We start from the raw sequence: 23,688 nt of genomic DNA on the forward strand, positions 1-23,688 counted from the left end.
TGCGCCCGCCTCCTCCCCTCGCTGCCCGTGGCGGCGGCGCCCCCTGGTGGGCGGGAGGAGCAGGACGCGCAGGGTGCGGCGGCGGGGGGGGGGCGACCCCGCGCCCCCCAAATGGGCCATTTTGGGCCTTTTCGGGCGCCGTGACGCGTCACGATGACGTAGGGCTGGTGCGGTAGTGACGTAAGAGCGGGGAAGAGGGGCTTGACGGAGGCGCCGGGGTCCGCCAAGCGCCCGCAGCCCCCCCCCCCACACGCTCCCCCCCCTTCCGCGGGGGGGCGTGACGGCGCTGACATCGCTGATGACGTCACATCAATGGCGCTGATGACGTCACCTGAGGTGAAACTACTGACAAGGGGGTAAACGCTGGCCCAAGGGGGGGGATGGAGCGACACCGGGGCCTCCCCCCCGCGGGGTAATTAACGAGCCGGCGGCTAATTAGCGAGGGCGGCGCAGGGGGGGTGACGACGTGATCCCAGTTCACTGGCGCAGCGATCCCAGTTTACTGGTGTGGCGATCCCAGTTCACCGGCACAGAGATCCCAGTTCACCGGTGCGGCGATCCCAGTTCCCCGGCGCGGCGATCCCAGTTCCCCGGCACCAGCGATCCCAGTTCCCCGGCGCGGCGATCCCAGTTCCCCGGCGTGGCGATCCCAGTTCACCGGCACCAGCGATCCCAGTTCCCCGGCGCGGCGATCCCAGTTCACCGGCGCAACGATCCCAGTTGACCAGTGCAGCGATCCCCAGCACCAGTGATCCCAGTTCACCAGCACCAGCGATCCCAGTTCCCCGGCGCGGCGATCCCAGTTCACCGGCGCGGCGATCCCAGTTCCCCGGCGTGGCGATCCCAGTTCACCAGCACCAGCGATCCCAGTTCCCCGGCGCGGCGATTCCAGTTCACCGGTGCAGTGATCCCAGTTCACCGGCACAGCGATCCCAGTTCCCCGGCGCGGCGATCCCAGTTGACCAGTGCAGCGATCCCCAGCACCAGTGATCCCAGTTCACCGGTGCGGCGATCCCGGTTCACCGGCGCGGCGATCCCAGTTGACCAGTGCAGCGATCCCCAGCACCAGTGATCCCAGTTCACCGGCGCGGCGATCCCAGTTCGCTGGCACAGCGATCCCAGTCCACCAGTGATCCCAGTTCACCGTCGCAGCGATCCCAGTTCACCGGAGCAGCGATCCCAGTTCACCAGTGATCCCAGTTCACCTGCCCAGCGCTCCCAGTTCCCCGGCGGTGGGACGGAGATGCGGGGCCGCCCGGGGCCGAGGGTCTCCCCGCAGAAGCCGCCCCGAAACCCCTCGCTTCGGCCCCGGCGTTTGCCCCGGGGGGCGTTATAGGGGCGACACCTCCAGGTCCGTGGCTCCTCGGGAAGGCCTGGCCTTAAACCCCCTAAACCCAGCCCAAAATTGCCTTAAACCCCCTAAACCCAGCTCAGCTCGGCCTTAAACCCCCTAAAACCAGCCCGGCTTTGCCTTAAACCCCCTAAAACCAGCCTGGTTTGGCCTTAAACCCCCTAAAACCAGCCCAGCTTGGCCTTAAACCCTCTAAAACCAGCCTGGCTTTGCCTTAAACCCCCTAAAACCAGCCCAAAATCGCCTTAAACCCCCTAAAACCATCCGGGCTTCGCCTTAAACCCCCTAAAACCAGCCCAAAATTGCCTTAAACCCCCTAAAACCAGCCCAGCTTGGCCTTAAACCCCCTAAAACCAGCCCAGCTCGGCCTTAAACCCCCTAAAACCAGCCCGGCTTTGCCTTAAACCCCCTAAAACCAGCCTGGCTTTGCCTTAAACCCCCTAAAACCAGCCCAAAATCGCCTTAAACCCCCTAAAACCAGCCCAGCTTTGCCTAAAACCCCCTAAAACCAGCCCAAAATCGCCTTAAACCCCCTAAAACCAGCCTGGATTCACCTTAAACCCCCTAAAACCAGCCCAAAATTGCCTTAAAACCCCTAAAACCATCCTGGTTTTTCCTCAAACCCCCTAAAACCAGCCCGGCTTCACCTTAAACCCCCTAAAACCATCCGGGCTTGGCCTTAAACCCCCTAAAACCAGCCCAAAATTGCCTTAAACCCCCTAAAACTAGCCCGGCTTTGCCTTAAACCCCCTAAAACCAGCCCAAAATTGCCTTAAAACCCCTAAAACCATCCTGGCTTTTCCTCAAACCCCCTAAAACCAGCCCGGCTTCACCTTAAACCCCCTAAAACCATCCGGGCTTGGCCTTAAACCCCCTAAAACCAGCCCAAAATTGCCTTAAACCCCCTAAAACCAGCCCGGCTTTGCCTTAAACCCCCTAAAACCAGCCCAAAATCATCTTAAACCCCCTAAAACCATCCGGGCTTCGCCTTAAACCCCCTAAAACCAGCCCAAAATTGCCTCAAACCACCGAAAACCAGCCTGGCTTTGCCTTAAACCCCCTAAAACCAGCCCAAAATCACCTTAAACCCCCTAAAACCATCTGGGCTTCGCCTTAAACCCCCTAAAACCAGCCCAAAATTGCCTTAAACTCCCTAAAACCAGCCCAGCTTGGCCTTAAACCCCCTAAAACCAGCCCAGCTTGGCCTTAAACCCCCTAAAACCAGCCCAGCTCGGCCTTAAACCCCCTAAAACCAGCCCAAAATTGCCTTAAACCCCCTAAAACCAGCCCGGCTTTGCCTTAAACCCCCTAAACCCAGCCCAAAATTGCCTTAAACCCCCTAAACCCAGCTCAGCTCGGCCTTAAACCCCCTAAAACCAGCCCGGCTTTGCCTTAAACCCCCTAAAACCAGCCTGGTTTGGCCTTAAACCCCCTAAAACCAGCCCAGCTTGGCCTTAAACCCTCTAAAACCAGCCTGGCTTTGCCTTAAACCCCCTAAAACCAGCCCAAAATCGCCTTAAACCCCCTAAAACCATCCGGGCTTCGCCTTAAACCCCCTAAAACCAGCCCAAAATTGCCTTAAACCCCCTAAAACCAGCCCAGCTTGGCCTTAAACCCCCTAAAACCAGCCCAGCTCGGCCTTAAACCCCCTAAAACCAGCCCGGCTTTGCCTTAAACCCCCTAAAACCAGCCTGGCTTTGCCTTAAACCCCCTAAAACCAGCCCAAAATCGCCTTAAACCCCCTAAAACCAGCCCAGCTTTGCCTAAAACCCCCTAAAACCAGCCCAAAATCGCCTTAAACCCCCTAAAACCAGCCTGGATTCACCTTAAACCCCCTAAAACCAGCCCAAAATTGCCTTAAAACCCCTAAAACCATCCTGGTTTTTCCTCAAACCCCCTAAAACCAGCCCGGCTTCACCTTAAACCCCCTAAAACCATCCGGGCTTGGCCTTAAACCCCCTAAAACCAGCCCAAAATTGCCTTAAACCCCCTAAAACTAGCCCGGCTTTGCCTTAAACCCCCTAAAACCAGCCCAAAATTGCCTTAAAACCCCTAAAACCATCCTGGCTTTTCCTCAAACCCCCTAAAACCAGCCCGGCTTCACCTTAAACCCCCTAAAACCATCCGGGCTTGGCCTTAAACCCCCTAAAACCAGCCCAAAATTGCCTTAAACCCCCTAAAACCAGCCCGGCTTTGCCTTAAACCCCCTAAAACCAGCCCAAAATCATCTTAAACCCCCTAAAACCATCCGGGCTTCGCCTTAAACCCCCTAAAACCAGCCCAAAATTGCCTCAAACCACCGAAAACCAGCCTGGCTTTGCCTTAAACCCCCTAAAACCAGCCCAAAATCACCTTAAACCCCCTAAAACCATCTGGGCTTCGCCTTAAACCCCCTAAAACCAGCCCAAAATTGCCTTAAACTCCCTAAAACCAGCCCAGCTTGGCCTTAAACCCCCTAAAACCAGCCCAGCTTGGCCTTAAACCCCCTAAAACCAGCCCAGCTCGGCCTTAAACCCCCTAAAACCAGCCCAAAATTGCCTTAAACCCCCTAAAACCAGCCCGGCTTTGCCTTAAACCCCCTAAAACCAGCCCAAAATTGCCTTAAACCCCCTAAAACCAGCCTGGCTTTGCCTTAAACCCCCTAAAACCAGCCCAAAATCACCTTAAACCCCCTAAAACCATCTGGGCTTCGCCTTAAACCCCCTAAAACCAGCCCAAAATTGCCTTAAACTCCCTAAAACCAGCCCAGCTTGGCCTTAAACCCCCTAAAACCAGCCCAGCTTGGCCTTAAACCCCCTAAAACCAGCCCAGCTCGGCCTTAAACCCCCTAAAACCAGCCCAAAATTGCCTTAAACCCCCTAAAACCAGCCCGGCTTTGCCTTAAACCCCCTAAAACCAGCCCAAAATTGCCTTAAACCCCCTAAAACCAGCCCGGCTTCACATTAAACCCCCTAAAACCAGCCCAAAATCGCCTCAAACCCCCTAAAACCAGCCCAACTTCACCTTAAACCCCCAAATTCCCCATGGCCTCGCTCCCTCACCCCTTCCCGGGCTCCCCCCACCCCGGTTGACCCAAAACCCACCGAATTATTTTAACCCCTTCTTTTTTCCCCCCGCCCCGTCCCCTCGTGCCCAGGCCGCGATGGCGAACGCCGACTCCAGGCGGGTTTTGCTGAACCGCGTTAAGGTGGAGGCCGACGGCGACGAGGCGCAGCCGAAGGAGGAGGCGATGGAGGAGGCGCCGCTCCACGTCCAAGGTGCCGTTTTGCCCATTTTGCCGTATTTTTCCCCCAAAATAACCACGTAAACGCGGTTTAACCCCCAGGATTAGGCTTAGGCGCGGGCCTAACGCCCAAAAGGGAGGTGGGGAATTAAAACCGTCGCTTACATCACGTTGGGTTTCTCTCCTCAGAGGAAACCTCGATGCTTTTCACCGCCGCCGCCGCCGCCTCCACCCTCGCGCCGTCGCCGAGGAGGAGGAGGAGGAGGGAGCGGGGCGGCGCGGGGCAGGACGGGGGCGGCGGGGGCCTCTACTCCGACCGCCGCAAATCCAAGGTGTGGAACTACTACGCCAAGCTGGGCGACGCCTACGTGGAGTGCAACGTCTGCAAGAAGCAGCTCTCCTTCCACAACAGCACCACCACCATGCGGGAGCACCTGGTGAGGAAGCACGGCATCCGCGACACCCTCCTCCTCCTCCCCCCGCACCCCAAGGACGACCCACCTGCCGACCTTGACCCCGAAACCGCCCCCAAACGCCCCCGGCACGCGCCGGCGGAGACCCCCCACCACCACGCCACGCCCAGGGCCGACGCCATCCTCAAGCTGGTGGCCGAGATGATCTTCCGCGACCTCCACCCTCTCTCCATGGTCAAGGACAAAGGGTTTGGGCTCCTCCTGGGCTACTTCGAGCCGGGTTTTACTCCGCCGCCGCCGCCGCAGCTTGCCGCCGCGCTCCGGCACCGGTACGACGCGGTGAAGCAGCACCTGGAGCGTTACGTGCGGGTGGCCCAAGCCCTGGCGCTCTGCGTGGAGCCGTGGGCGTCCCACTTAGGCCAGGCCTACGTGACGGTCACGGCCACCTTCGTCGACGCGGAGTGGCGGCGGGCGCGGTGCGTCCTGGAGACGCGGCGAGCGCGGGGCGACGACGACGAGGAGGGTTTGGGCGACGAGCTCTGCGCCGCCCTCGCCGGGTTCGGTTTATCCGGTAAATCCGTGTTCTGCGTCGTGCACGGCGGCGCGGGGACGAGGTCATGGGACACGTCGGGGTGGAGCACCCTGAGCTGCGCCGCCCGCGCCCTCCACCTCTGCGTGCGAGCGGGGCTGGAGGTGGAGCAGGTCCAGGAGGCCCTGAGCGGCGCCCGCGGGGTGGTTGGGTACTTCCAACGCGACGCAACAGCCGCCCGGTCCTTACAGGAGAAGCTTGAAGGCATCACCAAAACCAAGCTCAAGCTGGTGGTGGACACAACGTCACGCTGGTTGACCACCATGGAGATGTGCGAGAGTCTCTTGGACCTCAAGTGGGCCATCATGGCCGTGCTGGAGGAGCAACCCAAGGGCGCCACGGCCGTCCCCAACTTGGCCGACCACCAGTGGAAGCTCCTCCAGGACCTTGTTGGCATCTTGAGGACCATCAAGATCGCCACGGCCTTCCTGAGCGAGGAGCAGAACGTGGCCATCTCCTCCCTCCTGCCGTGCGTCCACGGGGTGGTGGCCGCCATCGGGCAGCAGGCGGAAGGAGCCGGCGCCGTCATCGAGGCGGTCGTGGGCAACATCACGGCGGCGCTGACGCGGCGCTGGGGGTTGCGGGAGGACGAGGAAGCCCTCGGGAGCCCCGCGGTGGTCGCCTCCTTCTTGGACCCGCGCTTCAAGGAGTTGAGGTTCCTCAGCACCGGCCTGCGGAGCGAGGTGCACCGGAGGGTCAAGGCCATGTTGTCGCAGGGTTGCGACCACCAAGCCCAGCTTTGGAGTCCAGATTTGGGTTGTAAAGCCCAAAGTAGTGCCGCTGGTGCCCACCCTGAGGACGGGTGCTCCACGCGGAGCCCCTACGACCTCCTCCTGGGTCAGGACCCCGCGGAGGGCACCCCGGAGGTCCACCGGCAGCTGGACAACTACCTGGTGGAGCCCCTCTGCAAGCGCAGCGCCGACCCCTTGGAGTGGTGGAAGAGCAACGAGCAGCGCTTCCCGGCGCTGGCGCGGCTCGCCCGGTGCTACCTCACCGTGCCGGCCACCGCCGTGCCGCCCCGGCGGGCCTTCGCCGGCACCCGGAGCACCCTGGAGCACCGGCGGGCGCTCCTGGAGCCCGAGAACCTCGACCAGATCCTCTTCCTCCATCAGAACTTGGAGTTTTTAGAAGCGATGAGGAACGAGAGCGGGACCAAGAGCCCGCGCTGAGGCGGGGGGAGGCCTTGGGCGGGGTTTAGGCGCCGGCCCCGCCGCAGGCCGGGCTCGGAGAGTAAATTCTCGTTGCTCACGTGCTGCCTCCGGCCTCCGCTCGTCCCACCCCGCACAGGCCCACACCCCAGAGCCCGGGCCGGCCCTAAAGCCCTGAGCGCACCAGGATGCACTGGGATGCACTGGGATGCACTGGGACGCACTGGGATGCACCGGGATGCACCAGGGCACACTAGGATGCACTGGGATGCACCAGGATGCACCGAGATGCACCAGGGCACACTGGGAGGCACTGGGATGCACCGGGAAGCACCAGGGCACACTGGGACGCACTGGGATGCACTGGGATGCACCGGGATGCACCGAGATGCACCAGGGCACACTGGGACGCACTGGGATGCACCAGGATGCACCAGGGCACACTGGGATGCACCAAGATGCACCAAGATGCACCAAGATGCACCAGGGCACACTGGGATGCACTGGGACGCACTGGGATGCACCAGGGCACACTGGGATGCACTGGGACGCACTGGGATGTACTGGGATGCACGGGGATGCACCGGGATGCACCAGGGCACACTGGGATGCACTGGGATGCACCAGGGCACACTGGGATGCACTGGGACTGACTGGGATGCACTGGGATGCACCAGGGCACACTGGGATGTACTGGGATGCACGGGGATGCACCAGGGCACACTGGGATGCACTGGGATGCACGGGGATGCACCAGGGCACACTGGGATGCACTGGGATGCACTGGATGCACCGGGATGCACCAGGGCACACTGGGATGCACTTGGATGCACCAGGGCACACTGGGACGCACTGGGATGCACCAGGGCACACTGGGATGCACTGGGATGCACCGGGATGCACCAGGGCACACTGGGACACACTGGGATGCACCAGGCCACACTGGGACCCACTGGGATGCACTGGGATGTACTGGGATGCACGGGGATGCACCGGGATGCACCAGGGCACACTGGGATGCACTGGGATGCACTGGGACGCACTGGGATGCACCAGGGCACACTAGGATGCACTGGGATGCACTGGGACGCACTGGGATGCACCAGGGCACACTGGGACGCACTGGGATGCACCGGGATGCACCAGGGCACACTGGGATGCACTGGGATGCATCAGGGCACACTGGGATGCACCAGGATGCACCAAGATGCACCAAGATGCACCAGGGCACACTGGGATGCACTGGGACGCACTGGGATGCACCAGGGCACACTGGGACGCACTGGGATGCACCGGGATGCACCAGGGCACACTGGGATGCACTGGGACGCACCGGGATGCACCAGGGCACACTGGGACGCACTGGGATGCACCGGGATGCACCAGGGCACACTGGGATGCACTGGGATGCACCGGGATGCACCAGGGCACACTGGGACACACTGGGATGTACCAGGGCACACTGGGATGCACTGGGACGCACTGGGACGCACTGGGATGTACTGGGATGCACCGGGATGCACTGGGATGCACCGAGATGCACCAGGACACACTGGGATGCACTGGGGCACACTGGGATGCATTGGGATGCACCGTGGCACACTGGGATGCACTGGGATGCACCGAGATGCACCAGGACACACTGGGATGCACTGGGGCACACTGGGGTGCACTGGGATGCACTGGGATGCACTGGGATGCACCAGGGCACACTGGGATGCACTGGGACGCACTGGGATGCACTGGGATGCACCAGGGTACACCAGGATGCACTGGGATGCACCGGGATGCACCGGGATGCACCAGGGCACACTGGGACACACTGGGATGCACCAGGCCACACTGGGACCCACTGGGATGCACTGGGATGTACTGGGATGCACGGGGATGCACCAGGGCACACTGGGATGCACTGGGACGCACCAGGGCACACTGGGATGCACTGGGATGGACTGGGATGCACCAGGGCACAATGGGATGCACTGGGACGCACCAGGGCACACTGGGATGCACTGGGACACACTGGGATGCACCAGGATGCACCAGGGCACACTGGGATGCACCAGGGCACACTGGGATGCGCTGGGACACCCTGGGATGCACCGGGACACACTGGGACACACTGGGATTCACTGGGATGCACTGGGATGCACTGGGACGCACCGGGATTCACTGGGACGCACTGGAACACACTGGGATACACCAGGACACACTGGGACGCACTTGGATGCACTGGGATGCACCAGGGCACACCAGGATGCACTGGGATGCACCGGGATGCACCAGGGCACACTGGGATGCACCCATGCACCCCCAGGGACCCCCATGTACAGGGACCCTCCCAGGACCCTCCCAGGGACCCCCATGTACAGGGACCCCCCCATGGCCCCCCCTGCACATAAATAATAATTTTTAATTATGATTTTATTATTTTACATCCTTCTCCCCCCCACCCCCCGGGCACTCGCAGCCCCCTCCCAGGATGCCCCGTGCCAGGATGCCCCGTGCCAGGACACTCCATGCTAGGATGTCCCGTGCCACACGGATGTCCCGTGCCACACAGATGCCCTGTGCCTTGGTTTACCCAACGGTGAGGGGCTGGTCTGTGCCAGGAGGATGCCCCGTGCCAGGACGCCCTGTGCCAGGATGTCCCGTGCCAGGACGCTCCGTGCCAGGATGCCCCGTGCCGGGATGTCCCGTGCCAGGATGTCCTGTGCCAGGACGCTCCGTGCCGGGATGTCCCGTGCCAGGACGCTCCGTGCCACGATGCCCCGTGCCGGAACGCTCCATGCCAGGATGCCCCGTGCCATGATGCCCCATGCCAGGATGTCCCGTGCCAGGACGCTCCGTGCCGGGATGTCCCGTGCCAGGACGCTCCGTGCCACGCTGCCCTGTGCCAGGACGCTCCGTGCCAGGACACCCTGTGCCAGGACACCCCATGCCACGCTGCCCCGCGCCCCGCAGCCGCCCCACGTCCCAGGCTCACACGCCGCGGTCTCCCAGCGCCCGGCGCCAGCCGGGAGGGTGCCGGGCGCCATCGTTGGGTGTCATCATTGGGTGCCCTCAGTGGGTGCCAGGGCCGGTGCCCCCCAGTCTCACAACACCTGGAACTTCCACGCGCTTTGCTCCTTGTAGTCGAGGCCGTCGAAGTTGAGCTTCCACGTGGCACCCGCCGGCTCCAGCCCCTCGACGGCCCCGAAGCCGTAACCTTGACCCGCCAGGTGGGCACCCATGGGTGGGGGGGGCGGTGGGGGGGCACCCAAGGGGCTCAGCGCCGCGCCGGCAGCCCCCAGCGGCGGGGGCAGGGGGGGGAGGTAGGGGGCACAGTCCAGCCCCCCGAAATAGGGCGCGGGGGCGGCGTAACCTTGGCCTTGGGCGTAGGCGGCGGCGAAGGGCGTCGGGCGCGGGGGTGCCAGGGGGTCCGGGGAGGGGGGCGCGGGGCTCCAGAGGGGGGTGCTGTGGGGTGGGGGGGTGTAGGGTGGGGGGGCGTCGGGGGGTGGGGAGGGGGGTTTCTTCTTGGGGGGCCGCGGTTTGGGGGGGGCGGTGGGGGGCGGCGGGTGCTGCTGCTGGCGGCACTTGGCGCGGCGGTTCTTGAACCAGACCTGCGGGAGGGGAAACTGAGGCAGGGGGGGTGAGGGCACGTGTGGGTGAGTGCACACGTGTGTGAGTGCACACGTGGATGAGTGAACATGCGTGTGAGTGCACACGTGTGTGAGTGTGTGTGTGGGTGAGTGCACACGTGTGTGAGTGCACACGTGGATGAGTGAACATGCGTGTGAGTGCACACGTGTGTGAGTGTGTGTGTGGGTGAGTGCACACGTGTGTGACTGCGTGTGTGGGTGAGGGCACACACGTGTGCGGGCAGCCGGCTGCGTCCCCTGGGTGTGCACACGCGTGTGCGTGCAACAAGCTGCATCCCCTGTGACCTCACACGCCTCCTCGTGCCCCCGAGGCCTCACACGCCCCCTCCTCGTGCACATGTGACCTCGCACGCCCCCTCCTCGTGCATGTGTGACCTCACACACCCCCTCCTCGTGCCCGTGTGACCTCGCATGCTCCCCTCCTCGTCCCCCCATGACCTCACACGCCTCCTCCTCATGCCCATGTGACCTCGCACGCCCCCTCCTTGTGCATGTGTGACCTCACACGCCTCCTCCTCGTGCACGTGTGACCTCACACACCCCCTCCTCGTGCACGTGTGACCTCACACGCCCCGTCCTCGTGCACGTGACCTCACACGCCCCCTCCTCGTGCCCCCAAGGCCTCACACACCCCCTCCCCATGCCCATGAGGCCTCACACGCCCCCTCCTCGTGCATATGTGACCTCACACGCCCCCTCCTCGTGCCCCCATGACCTCACACGCCCCCTCCTCGTGCACATGTGGCCTCACACGCCTCCTCCTCGTGCACGTGTGACCTCACACGCCCCCTCCTCGTGCACGTGTGACCTCACACGCCCCCTCCTCGTGCACATGTGACCTCACACGCCCCCTCCTCGTGCATGTGTGACCTCGCACGCCTCCTCCTCGTGCACGTGTGACCTCACACGCCCCCTCCTCGTGCATGTGTGACCTCGCACGCCCCCTCCTCGTGCACATGTGACCTCACACGCCCCCTCCTCGTGCACGCGTGACCTCACACGCCTCCTCCTCGTGCCCGTGTGACCTCGCACGCCCCCTCCTCGTGCCCGTGTGACCTCACACGCCCCCTCCTCGTGCCCCCAAGGCCTCACATGCCCCCTCCTCGTCCCCCCATGACCTCACACGCCCCCTCCTTGTGCACGTGTGACCTCACACGCCCCCTCCTCGTGCATGTGTGACCTCACACGCCCCCTCCTCATCCCCCCATGACCTCACACGCCTCCTCCTCGTGCACGTGTGACCTCACACGCCTCCTCCTCGTGCACGTGTGACCTCACACGCCTCCTCCTCGTGCACGTGTGACCTCACACGCCCCCTCCTCGTGCACGTGTGACCTCACACGCCCCCTCCTCGTGCATGTGTGGCCTCACACGCCTCCTCCTCGTGCACGTGTGACCTCGCACACCCCTTTCTCATGCCCCCGTGACCTCACACGCCTCCTCCTCGTGCACATGTGACCTCACACGCCCCCTCCTCGTGCCCCCGAGGCCTCGCACACCCCCTCCTCGTGCATGTGTGACCTCACACACCTCCTCCTCGTGCATGTGTGACCTCACACGCCCCCTCCTCGTGCCCCCGAGCTCTCGCACGCCCCCTCGCACGAGGACGCACCTGCACGCGGGACTCGGGCAGGTTGATCTTCAGGGCCACCTCCTCGCGCATGAAGATGTCGGGGTAGCGCGTCTTGGCGAAGAGCCCCTCGAGGACGTCGAGCTGGGCCCTCGTGAACGTCGTGCGCTCACGGCGCTGCTTCCGCGGCGTCGCTGCGGCACGAGGACGGGGAGAGGGGTCGGGGGGGGCCAGGAGACACCACCCCCACCCACCCATCACACCCAGGGTGGGGATGGGGCTCGTGGCGGGGTGGAAAGCGGCGTGAAATCCCCGTGCAAACCCCTCGTGCAACCGCCCTCTGCACAAACGCTTCGTATATCCCCCCCCCGTGCAAACTCCTTGTGCAAAACCCTTGTGCAAACCCCTTGTGCATCCCACCCCCGTGCAAATCCCTCGTGCAACCCACCCCTATGAACCCCCCCGTGTGAAATCCTCGTGCAAACCCCTCGTGCATCCCATCCCCGTGCAAACCCCTCGTGCGACCGACCCCTGCACACACCCCTCCTGTATCCCACCCCCGTGCAAACCCCTCGTGCAACCCACCCCTATGAACCCCCCCCGTGTGAAATCCTCGTGCAAACCCCTTGTGCAAACCCCTTGTGCAACCCCCCTCGTGCCCCCTCGTGCCCCCCTCGTGCCCCAGCTCACCAGGGTACCCCACGGCGGGGTGCAGCAGCTCCATGCCGGCCCCCCCCAGGCCCAGCCCGGTGACACCGTAGTGGGGCTGCTTGAGGTAGGACATCGTGACACCTGGGGGGGGGGGGTGACACGGGGGGGTGACACTTGGGGGGGTGACATGGGGTGGAGTGGGACAGGGACCACCCCCCATGGGGACAGGGACACCCTCTTGGGGACAGGGACCCCCCCTTGGGGACAAGGACCACCCTCAGGGACAGGGACCCCCCCCATGGGGACAGGGACCCCCTTGGGGACAGGGACACCCTCATGGGGACAAGGACCCCCCATGGGGACAGGGACACCCCCATGGGGACAAGGACCCCCTTGGGGACAGGGACCCCCCTCAGGGACAGGGACCCCCATGGGGACAGGAACACCCCCATGGGGACAGGGACCCCCCATGGGGACAGGGACACCCCTCAGGGACAGGGACACCCTCGGGGACAGGGACACCCTCGGGGACAGGGACCCCCCCCACGGGGACAGGGCCCCCCCCCATGGCGACAGGGACACCCCCATGGGGACAGGGACACCTCCCATGGGGACAGGGACCCCCCATGGGGACAGGGACACCCTTGGGGACAGGGACCCCCCCCATGAGGACAGGGACCTCCCTTGGGGACAGGGACCCTCTTGGGGACAGGGACCCCCTTGGGGACAGGGATCCCCCTCCCTGTCCCCCCACTGAGAGCCCCAGCCAGGATGTCACCCCCCGTCCCCAAGGTGGTGGCTTGTCCCCACGCCCGGGGAGGACACCCCAGAGCAGGTCACCCTGTCCCCAAACTGGGGACACCATCCCCCAAAGCCACCGCCTTTGTCCCCAAGGCTGGGGTGGCCACGCCAGGGCCAGTCACCAGCGGGGGACAGCGGCGGTGGCTTGTCCCCAAGCCAGGGGACGTCACCCAGAGCTGGTGACCGTGTCCCCGAGGTGGGGACAGCGCTGGTGGCTTCTCCACGACCCAGGGGACGTCACCCTGCGGCTGGTGACCGTGTCCCCGAGGTGGGGACAGCGCTGGTGGCTTCTCCACGACCCTGGGGTGTCACCCTGGGGCTGGTGACCGTGTCCCCAAGGTGGGGACAGCGCTGGTGGCTTCTCCATGATCCCAGGTGCCACCACCCCGAGCTGGTGACAGTTGGGGACAGCGGCGGTGGCTCGTCCCCAACCCAAGTGCCACCACCCCAGCGTTGCCCCAGCTGCAGATGGACCCGGTGGCGTGTCCCCCCCCACCCCACACGTCCCCGCTCCCTCTTGGGGACACCCCAAACGTGTCCCCCCACCCCCAGGCCGGCGCCTACCTGCGGCGGTGACACGGTGACAGCGGTGGCGGGGAAGGTGCCCCCGCGGCGGGGGGAGGCTTAAGTAGGACCCGCCGTGATGTCACCGCTAATCCCCGGGGGGGGGTGACATTGGCCCCCGGCTAAGCCACCGTGGCCACCAATTAACGCTCAGCCCCCCCCCAGCGGGGGGGTCCCCACTGTCCCCCCCCCCACCGGTTTGGGGGACACTGGGGGGGACACCAGGGTTGGGGGGGGGTCAGGGCCCCTCCGTGGGGTCACTCTGGGGGGGGGGGGGGGGGGGGAGGTCCTGGGTGCCCCTGGGGGGGGGGGTGGGGTCAGGCCTGGGTGCCCTCCTGGGGGCGGGGGGGACACGGGGTGGGTCATTGTGTCGTCCCCCCCCGTGGGGCCCGGAGCTAATCCCGGGGACAGCTGCCACGTCTGAGCCCCGGGGACGGGGACACGTGGGGCTGGGGGGGGGGGGGGCGTGGGGTCCCCCCCACCCAGGGGGGCCGCGGTTGGGGGGGGTGGGGCAGGAATGACCCCACCCAGCACAGCCCCCCAGCTCAGTGGGACCCCCCCCAAATCCTGCGGGGACACCCCCCCCCACCCTGTCAGACCCTCCCCCACCCTGCACGACCCCCCCCACCCTGTAGGACCCCCCCCCCAAACCCTTCAGAACCCCCCCCCACCCCATAGGACCCCCCCCACCCCAGCAGACCCCCCCCCAAACCCTTCAGGACCCCCCCCCACCCTGTAAGAACCCCCCCACCCCGGCAGACCCCCCCCCCACCCTGTCAGACCCTCCCCCACCCTGTAGGACCCCCACATACCCCAGCAGACCCCCCCCCCACCCCATAGGACCCCCCCACCCCGGCAGACCCCCCCCCACCCCATAGGACCCCCCCCACCCCGTAGGACCCCCCCCCACCCTACAGGACCCCCCCCCCACCCCATAGGACCCCCCCACCCCAGCAGACCCTCCCCCACCCCATAGGACCCCCCCCACCCTACAGGACCCCCCTCCACCCTGGCAGACCCCCCCCCACCCAGTAGGACCCCCCCCCGGAACTGGGGCTGATTAGTTCGTTTTCCAGCCGCGGGGATTTGGGGCTGATTAACCCTAATCCCTGTGCCCGCGAGGGGGGGGGACAGGGGGGGGCACAAGGGGGGGGGACAAGGGGGGGGGACAAGGGGGGGGGACAAGTGGCCAGTGGCTTGTGGCGGGGGGGAGCGCCGGGGGGTGGCCCCAGCCCCCCCAGGGTGGGGTGGGGGGGGCCCAACCCCAATTAAACCCTCACAAATTGGGGGGGGCCCAGGGAAAGTGCGGCCACTCATTACCCTCGTTAGCGCTAATTGGCTTTGGGGGGGGTCCCCACTGCCCCCCCCCCCCAGCCCAGGGGGGTCAGAGGGGGGGGACCGAATTATATCTCGATTTATATCGAATTATATCTCAATTTATTCCAAATTATAACTCGATTTCTATCAGATTCTATCTGGATTTATATCGAATTATATCTGGATTGATATCAAATTCTATCTCGATTTATATCAAATTATATCTCGATTTATATCAAATTCTATATGTATTTATATCAATTTATATCTCGATTTATACCAAATTATATCTGGATTTATATCGAATTCTGTCTCGATTTATATCAAATTCTATCTCGATTTATATCAAATTCTATCTCAATTGATATCGAATTATATCTCGATTGATATCGAATTATATCTCGATTTCTATCAGATTCTATCTGGATTTCTATCAGATTCTATCTGGATTTCTATCGAATTCTATCTGGATTTACATAAAATTATATCTGGATTTATATCAAATTCTGTCTCGATTGATATCGAATTATACCTGGATTTATATCAAATTACATCTCGATTTATACCAAATTATATCTGGATTTATATTGAATTATACCTAGATTTATACCAAATTATACCTGGATTTATATCAAATTACATCTCGATTTATATCAAATTACATCTCGATTTATATCAAATTCTATATGTATTTATATCAAATTCTATATGTATTTATATCAATTTATATCTCGATTTATACCAAATTATATGTGGATTTATATCGAATTCTATCTGGATTTATATCGAATTCTATCTGGATTTATATCAAATTCTATCTGGATTTATATCAAATTACATCTCGATTTATATCAAATTACATCTCGATTTATATCAAATTACATCTCGATTTATATCAAATTACACCTGGATTTATATCAAATTCTATCTGGATTTATACCAAATTCTATCTGGATTTATATAAAATTATACCTAGATATATATCAAATTATATCTCGATTTATATCAAATTCTATCTGTATTTATACCAAATTATGTCTCGACTTCTATCAGATTATATCTGGATTTATATCGAATTCTATCTGGATTTACATCAAATTCTATCTCGATTTACATCAAATTCTATCTCGATTTATATCAAATTATATCTGGATTTATGTCGAATTATGTCTCGATTTATATCGAATTATGTCTCGACTTCTATCAGATTATATCTGGATTTATACCAAATTATATCTCACTTTATATCAAATTCTATCTCGATTTCTATAAAATTATATCTCGATTTCTATCAGATTATATCTAGATTTATACCGAATTCTATCTGGATTTATACCAAATCCTATCTAGATTTATATCAAATTATACCTGGATTTATATAAAAATCACCCCTCTCTACACAGGTACATATTGATATCGAATTAAATCTATATTTAGATTAAAATTCTATCTCCAGTTACACAAATTATATCTGGTTTATAGAAATAGACAGAATTTTGATATCAATTAGATCAAGTTCTATAAAAATTATATCTCATGGAAAAATTCTACCTTGGACGTATAAAAATTATACCTTGGGTGTATAAAAATTATATTTATACAATATTTATATCTGTAGGGATATAAAATCCGCCTGGATTTATATAAAGTCTATAAATTTATAGAAAATCACCTAGATTTTATATCTCGCTCTAAAAGCGCCCGACATTTCTATTAAAAGCTATTAAAAACTTCATTTTTTAATCGAAAACTTTATTTTTAATCGAAAACTCTTTTTATTTTTTAATAGAAAACTATTTTTTAATCAAAAACTCTTTTTATTTTTTAATCGAAAACTATTTTTTAATTGAAAACTCTATTTTTAATCGAAAACTCTTTCTATTTTTTAATCAAAAACTCTCTCTATTTTTTAATCAAAAACTTTTTTTAATCGAAAACTTATTTTTAATAGAAAACTCTCTATTTTTAATAGAAAACTCTCTATTTTTAATAGAAAACTCTATTTTTAATCGAAAACTCTCTATTTTTAATCGAAAACTCTCTATTTTTTAATCAAAAACTCTATTTTTTAATCAAAAACTCTATTTTTTAATCAAAAACTCTCTATTTTTTAATCAAAAACTCTATTTTTTAATCAAAAACTCTCTATTTTTTATAGAAAACTCTTTATTTTTTAATAGAAAACTCTATTTTTTAATAGAAAACTCTATTTTTTAATAGAAAACTCTATTTTTTAATAGAAAAATTTCTTTATTTAATAGAAATAAATCCCTTTTTAAGGCCCTCCCCCCCCTCGCCGGGGCTTTGGTGCCGCCCGGGCCCCCCCACTCCGTCTGAGGGGGGGGCGCCCCGTCCCGGGCCCCTGCGGCCCCTTAATCCTGCTTAGGGCGGCTCAGGGCGGGGGCTCTAAATTTACCCCGGGGTGTCAGGAGCGATCACGTCAGGGGTAATCCGCCCCCCTACCCCCCCCCCAAAAGGGAGAGGGAGAGGGGTAACACCCCCCCCCCCGTACCCCCATGGTCCCTCCCAAACCCCGGCGCGACCCACAACCTACGGGGCGCGGTGGGGGGGGGCGGGATTTATTGCTAATAAATAATCAGGCGGAGATGGGCGGGGGATTAATTAGGACGGAAATTAATTAGGAAGGAAGGAGGGCGACGGGTGGTGCTTTATTTGGGTACAGAGCTGGAACGCGCGGAGCCGGGGGAGGAACCGGCGCCGTCCCCCACCCGGGGGGGCGTTTGAGGAGCCCCAAAATCGAGGAGGCCCAAAATCGAGGAGGCCCAAAATCGAGGAGGCCCAAAATCCCTCTTTCCAGGCCCAAAAATACACCACGTTTGTGTAGAAAAAACAGGGATTTCACAAATTATCCCCCACCCCACCCCAAAACCCACCGTAGAGATTTTTTAGAGAAGAAAAAAACACCCCCAAAAATAAAAAGTACAAAAAAAAAGGGGGAAAAATTAACCCCAAAAAGTCTCACGAACCCCCCGGGAGTCGTGTGGAGTCGGGGAGTGAAACCCCCACCCCAAAAACCCCAAAACACCCCAAAAACCCCCCGCCCCACCCCGAGTCGGGCCTACCGCCCCCTAAGCCCGCTCGCCGCGGATGCGCCGGGCCAGCTGGATGTCCTTGGGCATGATGGTGACCCGCTTGGCGTGGATGGCGCAGAGGTTGGTGTCCTCGAAGAGCCCCACGAGGTAGGCCTCGCTGGCCTCCTGCGGGACGGGGGGGTTAGGCGGGGTTTAAGTCGAGGGGGGACGGTTTGGGGTGGGTTTGACTCAAGAGGAACGATTTGGGGCGGGTTTGACTCAAGGGGGAACGTTTTGGGGTGGGTTTAACTCACGGGGGAACGATTTGGGGTGGGTTTGACTCAAGAGGAACGTTTTGAGGTGGGTTTAACTCAAGAGGAACGTTTTGAGGTGGGTTTGACTCAAGAGGAACATTTTGGGGTGGGTTTGACTCAAGGGGGAACGATTTGGGGTGGGTTTGACTCAAGGGGAACGTTTTGGGGTGAGTTGACCTCAACAGGAACGTTTTGGGGTGAGTTTGACTCAAGGGGGAACGTTTGGGGGCGGGTTTGACTCAAGGGGGAACGATTTGGGGTGGGTGTAACTCAAGAGGGAACGTTTTGGGGCGGGTTTAACTCAACGGGATCGTTCTGGGGTGGGTTCGACTCAAGAGGAACGATTTGGGGTGGGTTTGACTCAAGAGGAACGATTTGGGGTGGGTTTGACTCAAGGGGGAACGATTTGGGGGGGGTTGACTCAAGGGGGAACGTTTTGGGGTGGGTTTGACTCAAGGGGGAACGTTTTGGGGCGGGTTTGACTCAAGGGGGAACGTTTTGGGGCGGGTTTGACTCAAGGGGGAACGTTTTGGGGCGGGTTTGACTCAAGGGGGAACGTTCTGGGGCGGGTTTGACTCAAGGGGAACGTTCTGGGGCGGGTTTGACTCAAGGGGAACGTTCTGGGGTGGGTTTGACTCAAGGGGGAACGATTTGGGGTGGGTTTGACTCAAGAGGGAACGATTTGGGGTGGATGTAACTCAAGGGGGAACGTTTTGGGGTGGGTTTGACTCAAGGGGGACGTGTTGGGGCGGGTTTGACTCAACGGGATCGTTCTGGGGTGGGTTTGACTCAAGGTGGAACATTTAGGGCGGGTTTAACTCGAGGGGGAACATTCTGGGGTGGGTTTAACTCACGGGATCGTTCTGGGGTGGGTTTAACTCACGGGGATCGTTCTGGGGTGGGTTTGACTCACGGGGATCGTTCTGGGGTGGTGCCGCAGCCCCCCCGGGGTCTCACCTGCAGCGCCCCGATGGCAGCGCTCTGGAAGCGCAGGTCGGTTTTGAAGTCCTGCGCGATCTCCCGCACCAGGCGCTGGAACGGAAGCTTCCGGATGAGCAGCTCCGTGGATTTCTGGTACCGCCGGATCTCCCGCAGGGCCACGGTGCCGGGTCTGCGGGGGATGGCGGCGGTTACCGGGAGAAAAACCGCTTGGGGGCGGTAAAATCGAACCTTTCCAGGCCAAATGGCCCCTTTCCCTGTCAAATGGCCCCTTTTCCAGGCCAAATCGCGCCCTTTCCGGGCCAAATCACGCCCTTTCCGGGCCAAATCACGCCCTTTCCGGGCCAAATCGCGCCCTTTCCCTTTGAAATGGCCCCCCTTCTGTGCCAAATGACCCCCTTTCCGGGCCAAATGGCCCCTTTTCCGGGCCAAATCGCACCTTTTCCCTGTCAAATGGCCCCTTTTCCGGGCCAAATCGCGCCCTTTCCGGGCCAAATCGCGCCCTTTCTGGGCCAAATGGCCCCTTTTCCGGGCCAAATCGCGCCCTTTCCGGGCCAAATGGCCCCTTTCCGGGCCAAATGGCCCCCCTTCCGTGCCAAATGGCCCCTTTTCCGGGCCAAATGGTGCCCTTTCCATGCCAAATGGCCCCTTTTCCGTGCCAAATGGCCCCTTTTCTGTGCCAAATGGCCCCTTTTCTGTGCCAAATGGCCCCTTTTCTGTGCCAAATCGCACCCTTTCCGAGCCAAATGGCCCCTTTTCCGGGCCAAATCGTGCCCTTTCTGGGCCAAATCGCACCCTTTCCGGGCCAAATGGCCCCTTTTCCGGGCCAAATCGTGTCCTTTCCGGGCCAAATGGCCTCCCTTCTGTGTCAAATGGCCCCCCTTCCGGGCCAAATGGCACCCTTTTCCGGGCCAAATGGCCCCTTTCCGTGTCAAACGGATGCTTTTCCGGGCCAAATGGCACCCTTTCTCGGCCAAATGAACCCTCTTCCATGCCAAATCGCGCCCTTTCCATGCCAAATGGCCCCTTTTCCGTGCCAAATGGCCCCTTTTCTGTGCCAAATGGCACCCTTTCCGAGCCAAATGGCCCCTTTTCCGGGCCAAATGGCCCCTTTTCCGTGACAAATCGCACCCTTTCCGAGCCAAATGGCCCCTTTTCCGGGCCAAATCGCACCTTTCCGTGCCAAATCGCACCTTTCCGGGCCAAATGGCCCCTTTTCTGTGCCAAATGGCCCCTTTTCCAGGCCAAATCGTGTCCTTTCCGGGCCAAATGGCCTCCCTTCTGTGTCAAATGGCCCCCTTTCCGGGCCAAATGGCACCTTTTTCCGGGCCAAATGGCCCCTTTTCGTGCCAAATTTCGCCCTTTCCGGGCCAAATCGTGCCCTTTTCCGGGCCAAATGGCCCCTTTCCGTGCCAAATGGCCCCTTTTCCGGGCCAAATCGCACCCTTTCCATGCCAAATGGCCCCTTTTCCGGGCCAAATCGCACCCTTTCCATGCCAAATGGCACCCTTTTCCGGGCCAAATCGTGTCCTTTCCGGGCCAAATGGCCTCCCTTCTGTGTCAAATGGCCCCTTTTCCGTGCCAAATCGCACCTTTCCGGGCCAAACGGCCCCCTTTCCGGGCCAAATGGCACCCTTTCCGGGCCAAATCGTGCCCTTTCCCTTTCAAATGGCCCCCCTTCTGTGCCAAATGGCCTCTTTCCGGGCCAAATGGCCCCTTTTCCGGGCCAAATCGCCCCTTTTCCGGGCCAAACGGCGCCCTTTTCCGGGCCAAACGGCGCCCTTTTCCGGGCCAAACGGCGCCCTTTTCCGGGCCAAATAGCGCCCTTTCCAGGCCAAATGGCCCCTTTTCCATGCCAAATAGCGCCCTTTCCGGGCCAAATGGCCCCTTTTCCGTGCCAAATCGCACCCTTTCCGGGCCAAATGGCCCCCCTTCCATGCCAAATCACGCCCTTTCCGGGCCAAATCTCCCCCACCCCCTCCCTGGCCTTGCCCAGGGCCCCCCGAGCCCCCCCCCAGCCCGGCACCCACCGCGGGTGACCCCGGTTACCTGTAGCGATGGGGTTTCTTCACGCCCCCCGTGGACGGCGCGCTCTTCCTGGCCGCCTTGGTGGCCAGCTGCTTGCGCGGAGCCTTGCCGCCGGTGGATTTCCGAGCCGTTTGCTTGGTACGGGCCATGCCGGACGGTCAGAGCCTGCTGAGGGCGGGGAGAAGGGCCGGGGGTGGCTCCCGGCCCGCAGAACCGCGCTGAGACGGGCCTGGAGCGGGCGCGTGGCTGCCCCAGGCCCGGGCGAGCCGCACTCAAAGACCCTTTTTAGGGCCTTAAGTTTTAATTCGAGTCGAAAGCCACCTTTTTATGGGCCAAACCCCCGTTTTCCGGGCCCAAACCCTCACTTTTAAGTGCCAAACCCCCCTTTTAAGGTCCAAAGACTCATTTTAAAGGCCCAAAGTGTGATTCGGAAGGTCCAAAGCCTGAGTTTGAGAGCCCAAAGCCAGATTTATGGGGCCCAAAGCCTCATTTTTAGCTACCAAAGCCTCGTTTTAGGATCCAGTCTGGAATTTTCCAAACCCAAAGCCTCATTTCAGCTTTACAAATCCTCATTTTTTAGGTCCCAAAGCCTCGTTTTACACTCCAGACTCCTCATTTAGGGCCCAAACCCCTGTTTCACAGCTCCAGCTCTCCACTGGGCTGCCCAAAGCCCTATATTTGGGACCAAATCTTCGTTTGTGGGGTCCGTAGAGGAACCAAGAGGTTTCTCCCTCATTTTCAGGGTCCCAAGCGTCCTTTGTCGCATCCAGCCCATCATTCTCAGCGCCCAAAGCCTCATGGTTCGGGTTGAAATCCCCATTTTTAGGGTCCAGTCCTGTCTTTTATTACCCATAGCCTTTGTTTAGGGCCCAAACCCTCATTGTTAGGGCAGAAGGCCTCGTCTCACGGTCCAAAGCTACATTTGGAGAGTCCAAAGCCACATTTTTAGTTTCCAAAGCCTCCTTTTCAGGCTCCAAAGTGGCATTTTTAGCACCAAGCAAGGTTTTTTTAGGGTCCAGGCTGCATCTTGAGTGTCCAAATCCTTATTTTTAGGGTCCAAACCCTTCTTTTAGGGCTCAAAAACCTCATTTTTAGGGCCTTAAGGGCCGCGCCGCGCTGGGGGAGAAGCCCCCGCCATCGCCCCTGAGCGCCCTCACACTACAGCTCCCAGAAGCCTTCGCGCCGCGTCACGTGACACGCGAAACGCCCCCTGATTGGCTGGCGCGGCGCAAGCCAATGAGCTCGCACGCTGCCAAGCGGCGGGGCGGGACCTCTCGTCTAGACGGACACCTCTCTCGACCTATCCCTTCCCAGCCAATCAGCGTCGCCGTCCCCGCCGCAACCAATCAGACGGAAGGCGGGACTAAGGGAGAAGCGTCTCCTCAGACGACCTCGCCGCCGGGCCGCCCACCCCCCGCCGCCGCTGCCTCCCCCCGGGGCCGCCGTTACCGGGAACCGGCCCCGACCCCGCCGCGCTCCTCGCTCCTCCGTTACCTTCGTGCCCGGCTGGCGGCAGCGGCGCTGGAGCCGTTGGAAGTTTCCCGCCGCGCCGCTGCGGCCGCTCCTCGCTGCCTTCCCGCCTTTCCCGGCACAAAATGGCGGGCTGCCGGCGGAGGCTCGTTACCCGTCATGCACCGCGCGGGCGGGCGGGGCGGAAGAGGGAGGTCGGCTGAGGTGAGGCGGGAGCCGCCATCTTGTGACCCACCGCAGGGGCCGGGCCCGGCGCCGGGTTAAAGCAACCTCTGAGCTCCGGGACCGGCCCCCCCGAGCCCCGTTTCCACCTCGGTGGAAGCCAGAGCGATTTTCTGTACCCCCCCCGCCCGCCCCCGCCTTCAGCGGCCTCGATACCAGGCGGTTTAGTAAGAGTAGGCCTCAAATTAGGCCTAAACAAGGGCCTGGCTGTGTAACCTTTGAACAGAACCACTTTTCTTTTCAGTAATTTTCCTTTCTGCTAAAATAACTGCGCTTCTGACGCTAACTGCGTGTTTTGCAGACAGCGTCTGCTTCCAGGACTGATAACGCTTAAAACTTACAGCCATCCCTGACTCTTGCTTGTGCTTGTTCTCAAGGGAATCCAACGTCTCTTGTTACATTTTTACTTTCAGCT

At 59.4% G+C, this 23,688-nt stretch overlaps 3 protein-coding genes across 4 annotated transcripts; 1 reads left to right on the forward strand and 2 right to left on the reverse strand.

Annotated features, from left to right (window-relative positions):
• The first annotated feature begins 58 nt into the window (after positions 1-58).
• On the forward strand, positions 59-6,824 carry LOC137664263 (E3 SUMO-protein ligase ZBED1-like). Its single transcript, XM_068402139.1, has 3 exons — positions 59-1,351; positions 4,488-4,608; positions 4,764-6,824. Exons 2-3 carry the CDS (start codon positions 4,494-4,496, stop codon positions 6,743-6,745), a joined length of 2,097 nt encoding a protein of 698 aa, XP_068258240.1. The 5' UTR covers positions 59-1,351; positions 4,488-4,493; the 3' UTR covers positions 6,746-6,824.
• A 2,881-nt stretch (positions 6,825-9,705) lies between these two features.
• On the reverse strand, positions 9,706-12,719 carry CRX (cone-rod homeobox). The gene is made up of 3 exons (XM_068401812.1): positions 12,626-12,719; positions 11,978-12,129; positions 9,706-10,326 (listed from the first exon to the last, which is right to left on the reverse strand). Exons 1-3 carry the CDS (start codon positions 12,717-12,719, stop codon positions 9,820-9,822), a joined length of 753 nt encoding a protein of 250 aa, XP_068257913.1. The 3' UTR covers positions 9,706-9,819.
• Positions 12,720-18,321: 5,602 nt separating this feature from the next.
• Positions 18,322-23,200, reverse strand: LOC137663848 (histone H3.3A). 2 transcript variants are annotated; one of them, XM_068401448.1, is made up of 4 exons: positions 23,076-23,200; positions 21,603-21,749; positions 19,572-19,725; positions 18,322-18,486 (listed from the first exon to the last, which is right to left on the reverse strand). In XM_068401448.1, exons 2-4 carry the CDS (start codon positions 21,728-21,730, stop codon positions 18,358-18,360), a joined length of 411 nt encoding a protein of 136 aa, XP_068257549.1. In that variant the 5' UTR covers positions 21,731-21,749; positions 23,076-23,200; the 3' UTR covers positions 18,322-18,357. The 2 variants fall into 2 exon arrangements, with proteins under 2 accessions (XP_068257549.1, XP_068257548.1); XM_068401447.1 differs by having other exon boundaries at positions 21,603-21,746; positions 23,076-23,199.
• Between the last annotated feature and the right edge of the window lie 488 nt (positions 23,201-23,688).

The sequence above is a fragment of the Nyctibius grandis genome, chromosome 5 (assembly GCF_013368605.1).
Source record: "Nyctibius grandis isolate bNycGra1 chromosome 5, bNycGra1.pri, whole genome shotgun sequence".
In the NCBI taxonomy this organism is placed as follows: domain Eukaryota; kingdom Metazoa; phylum Chordata; class Aves; order Nyctibiiformes; family Nyctibiidae; genus Nyctibius; species Nyctibius grandis.

What these genes read in the sequence shown, in the direction of transcription:
- LOC137664263 (XM_068402139.1), top strand. Translation starts at nt 4,494, where the DNA reads ATGGCGAACGCCGACTCCAGGCGGGTTTTGCTGAACCGCGTTAAGGTG. An exon ending in GGCGCCGCTCCACGTCCAAG is followed by an intron (nt 4,609 to 4,763) that starts GTGCCGTTTTGC and finishes TTCTCTCCTCAG; the next exon opens with AGGAAACCTCGATGCTTTTC.
- LOC137663848 (XM_068401448.1), bottom strand. Translation starts at nt 21,730, where the DNA reads ATGGCCCGTACCAAGCAAACGGCTCGGAAATCCACCGGCGGCAAGGCT. An exon ending in AAGAAACCCCATCGCTACAG is followed by an intron (nt 19,726 to 21,602) that starts GTAACCGGGGTC and finishes CATCCCCCGCAG; the next exon opens with ACCCGGCACCGTGGCCCTGC. An exon ending in CTGCCATCGGGGCGCTGCAG is followed by an intron (nt 18,487 to 19,571) that starts GTGAGACCCCGG and finishes CCCGTCCCGCAG; the next exon opens with GAGGCCAGCGAGGCCTACCT.
- CRX (XM_068401812.1), bottom strand. Translation starts at nt 12,719, where the DNA reads ATGTCCTACCTCAAGCAGCCCCACTACGGTGTCACCGGGCTGGGCCTG. An exon ending in CCCCGCCGTGGGGTACCCTG is followed by an intron (nt 12,130 to 12,625) that starts GTGAGCTGGGGC and finishes CTCGTGCCGCAG; the next exon opens with CGACGCCGCGGAAGCAGCGC. An exon ending in TGCCCGAGTCCCGCGTGCAG is followed by an intron (nt 10,327 to 11,977) that starts GTGCGTCCTCGT and finishes CCCCTCCCGCAG; the next exon opens with GTCTGGTTCAAGAACCGCCG.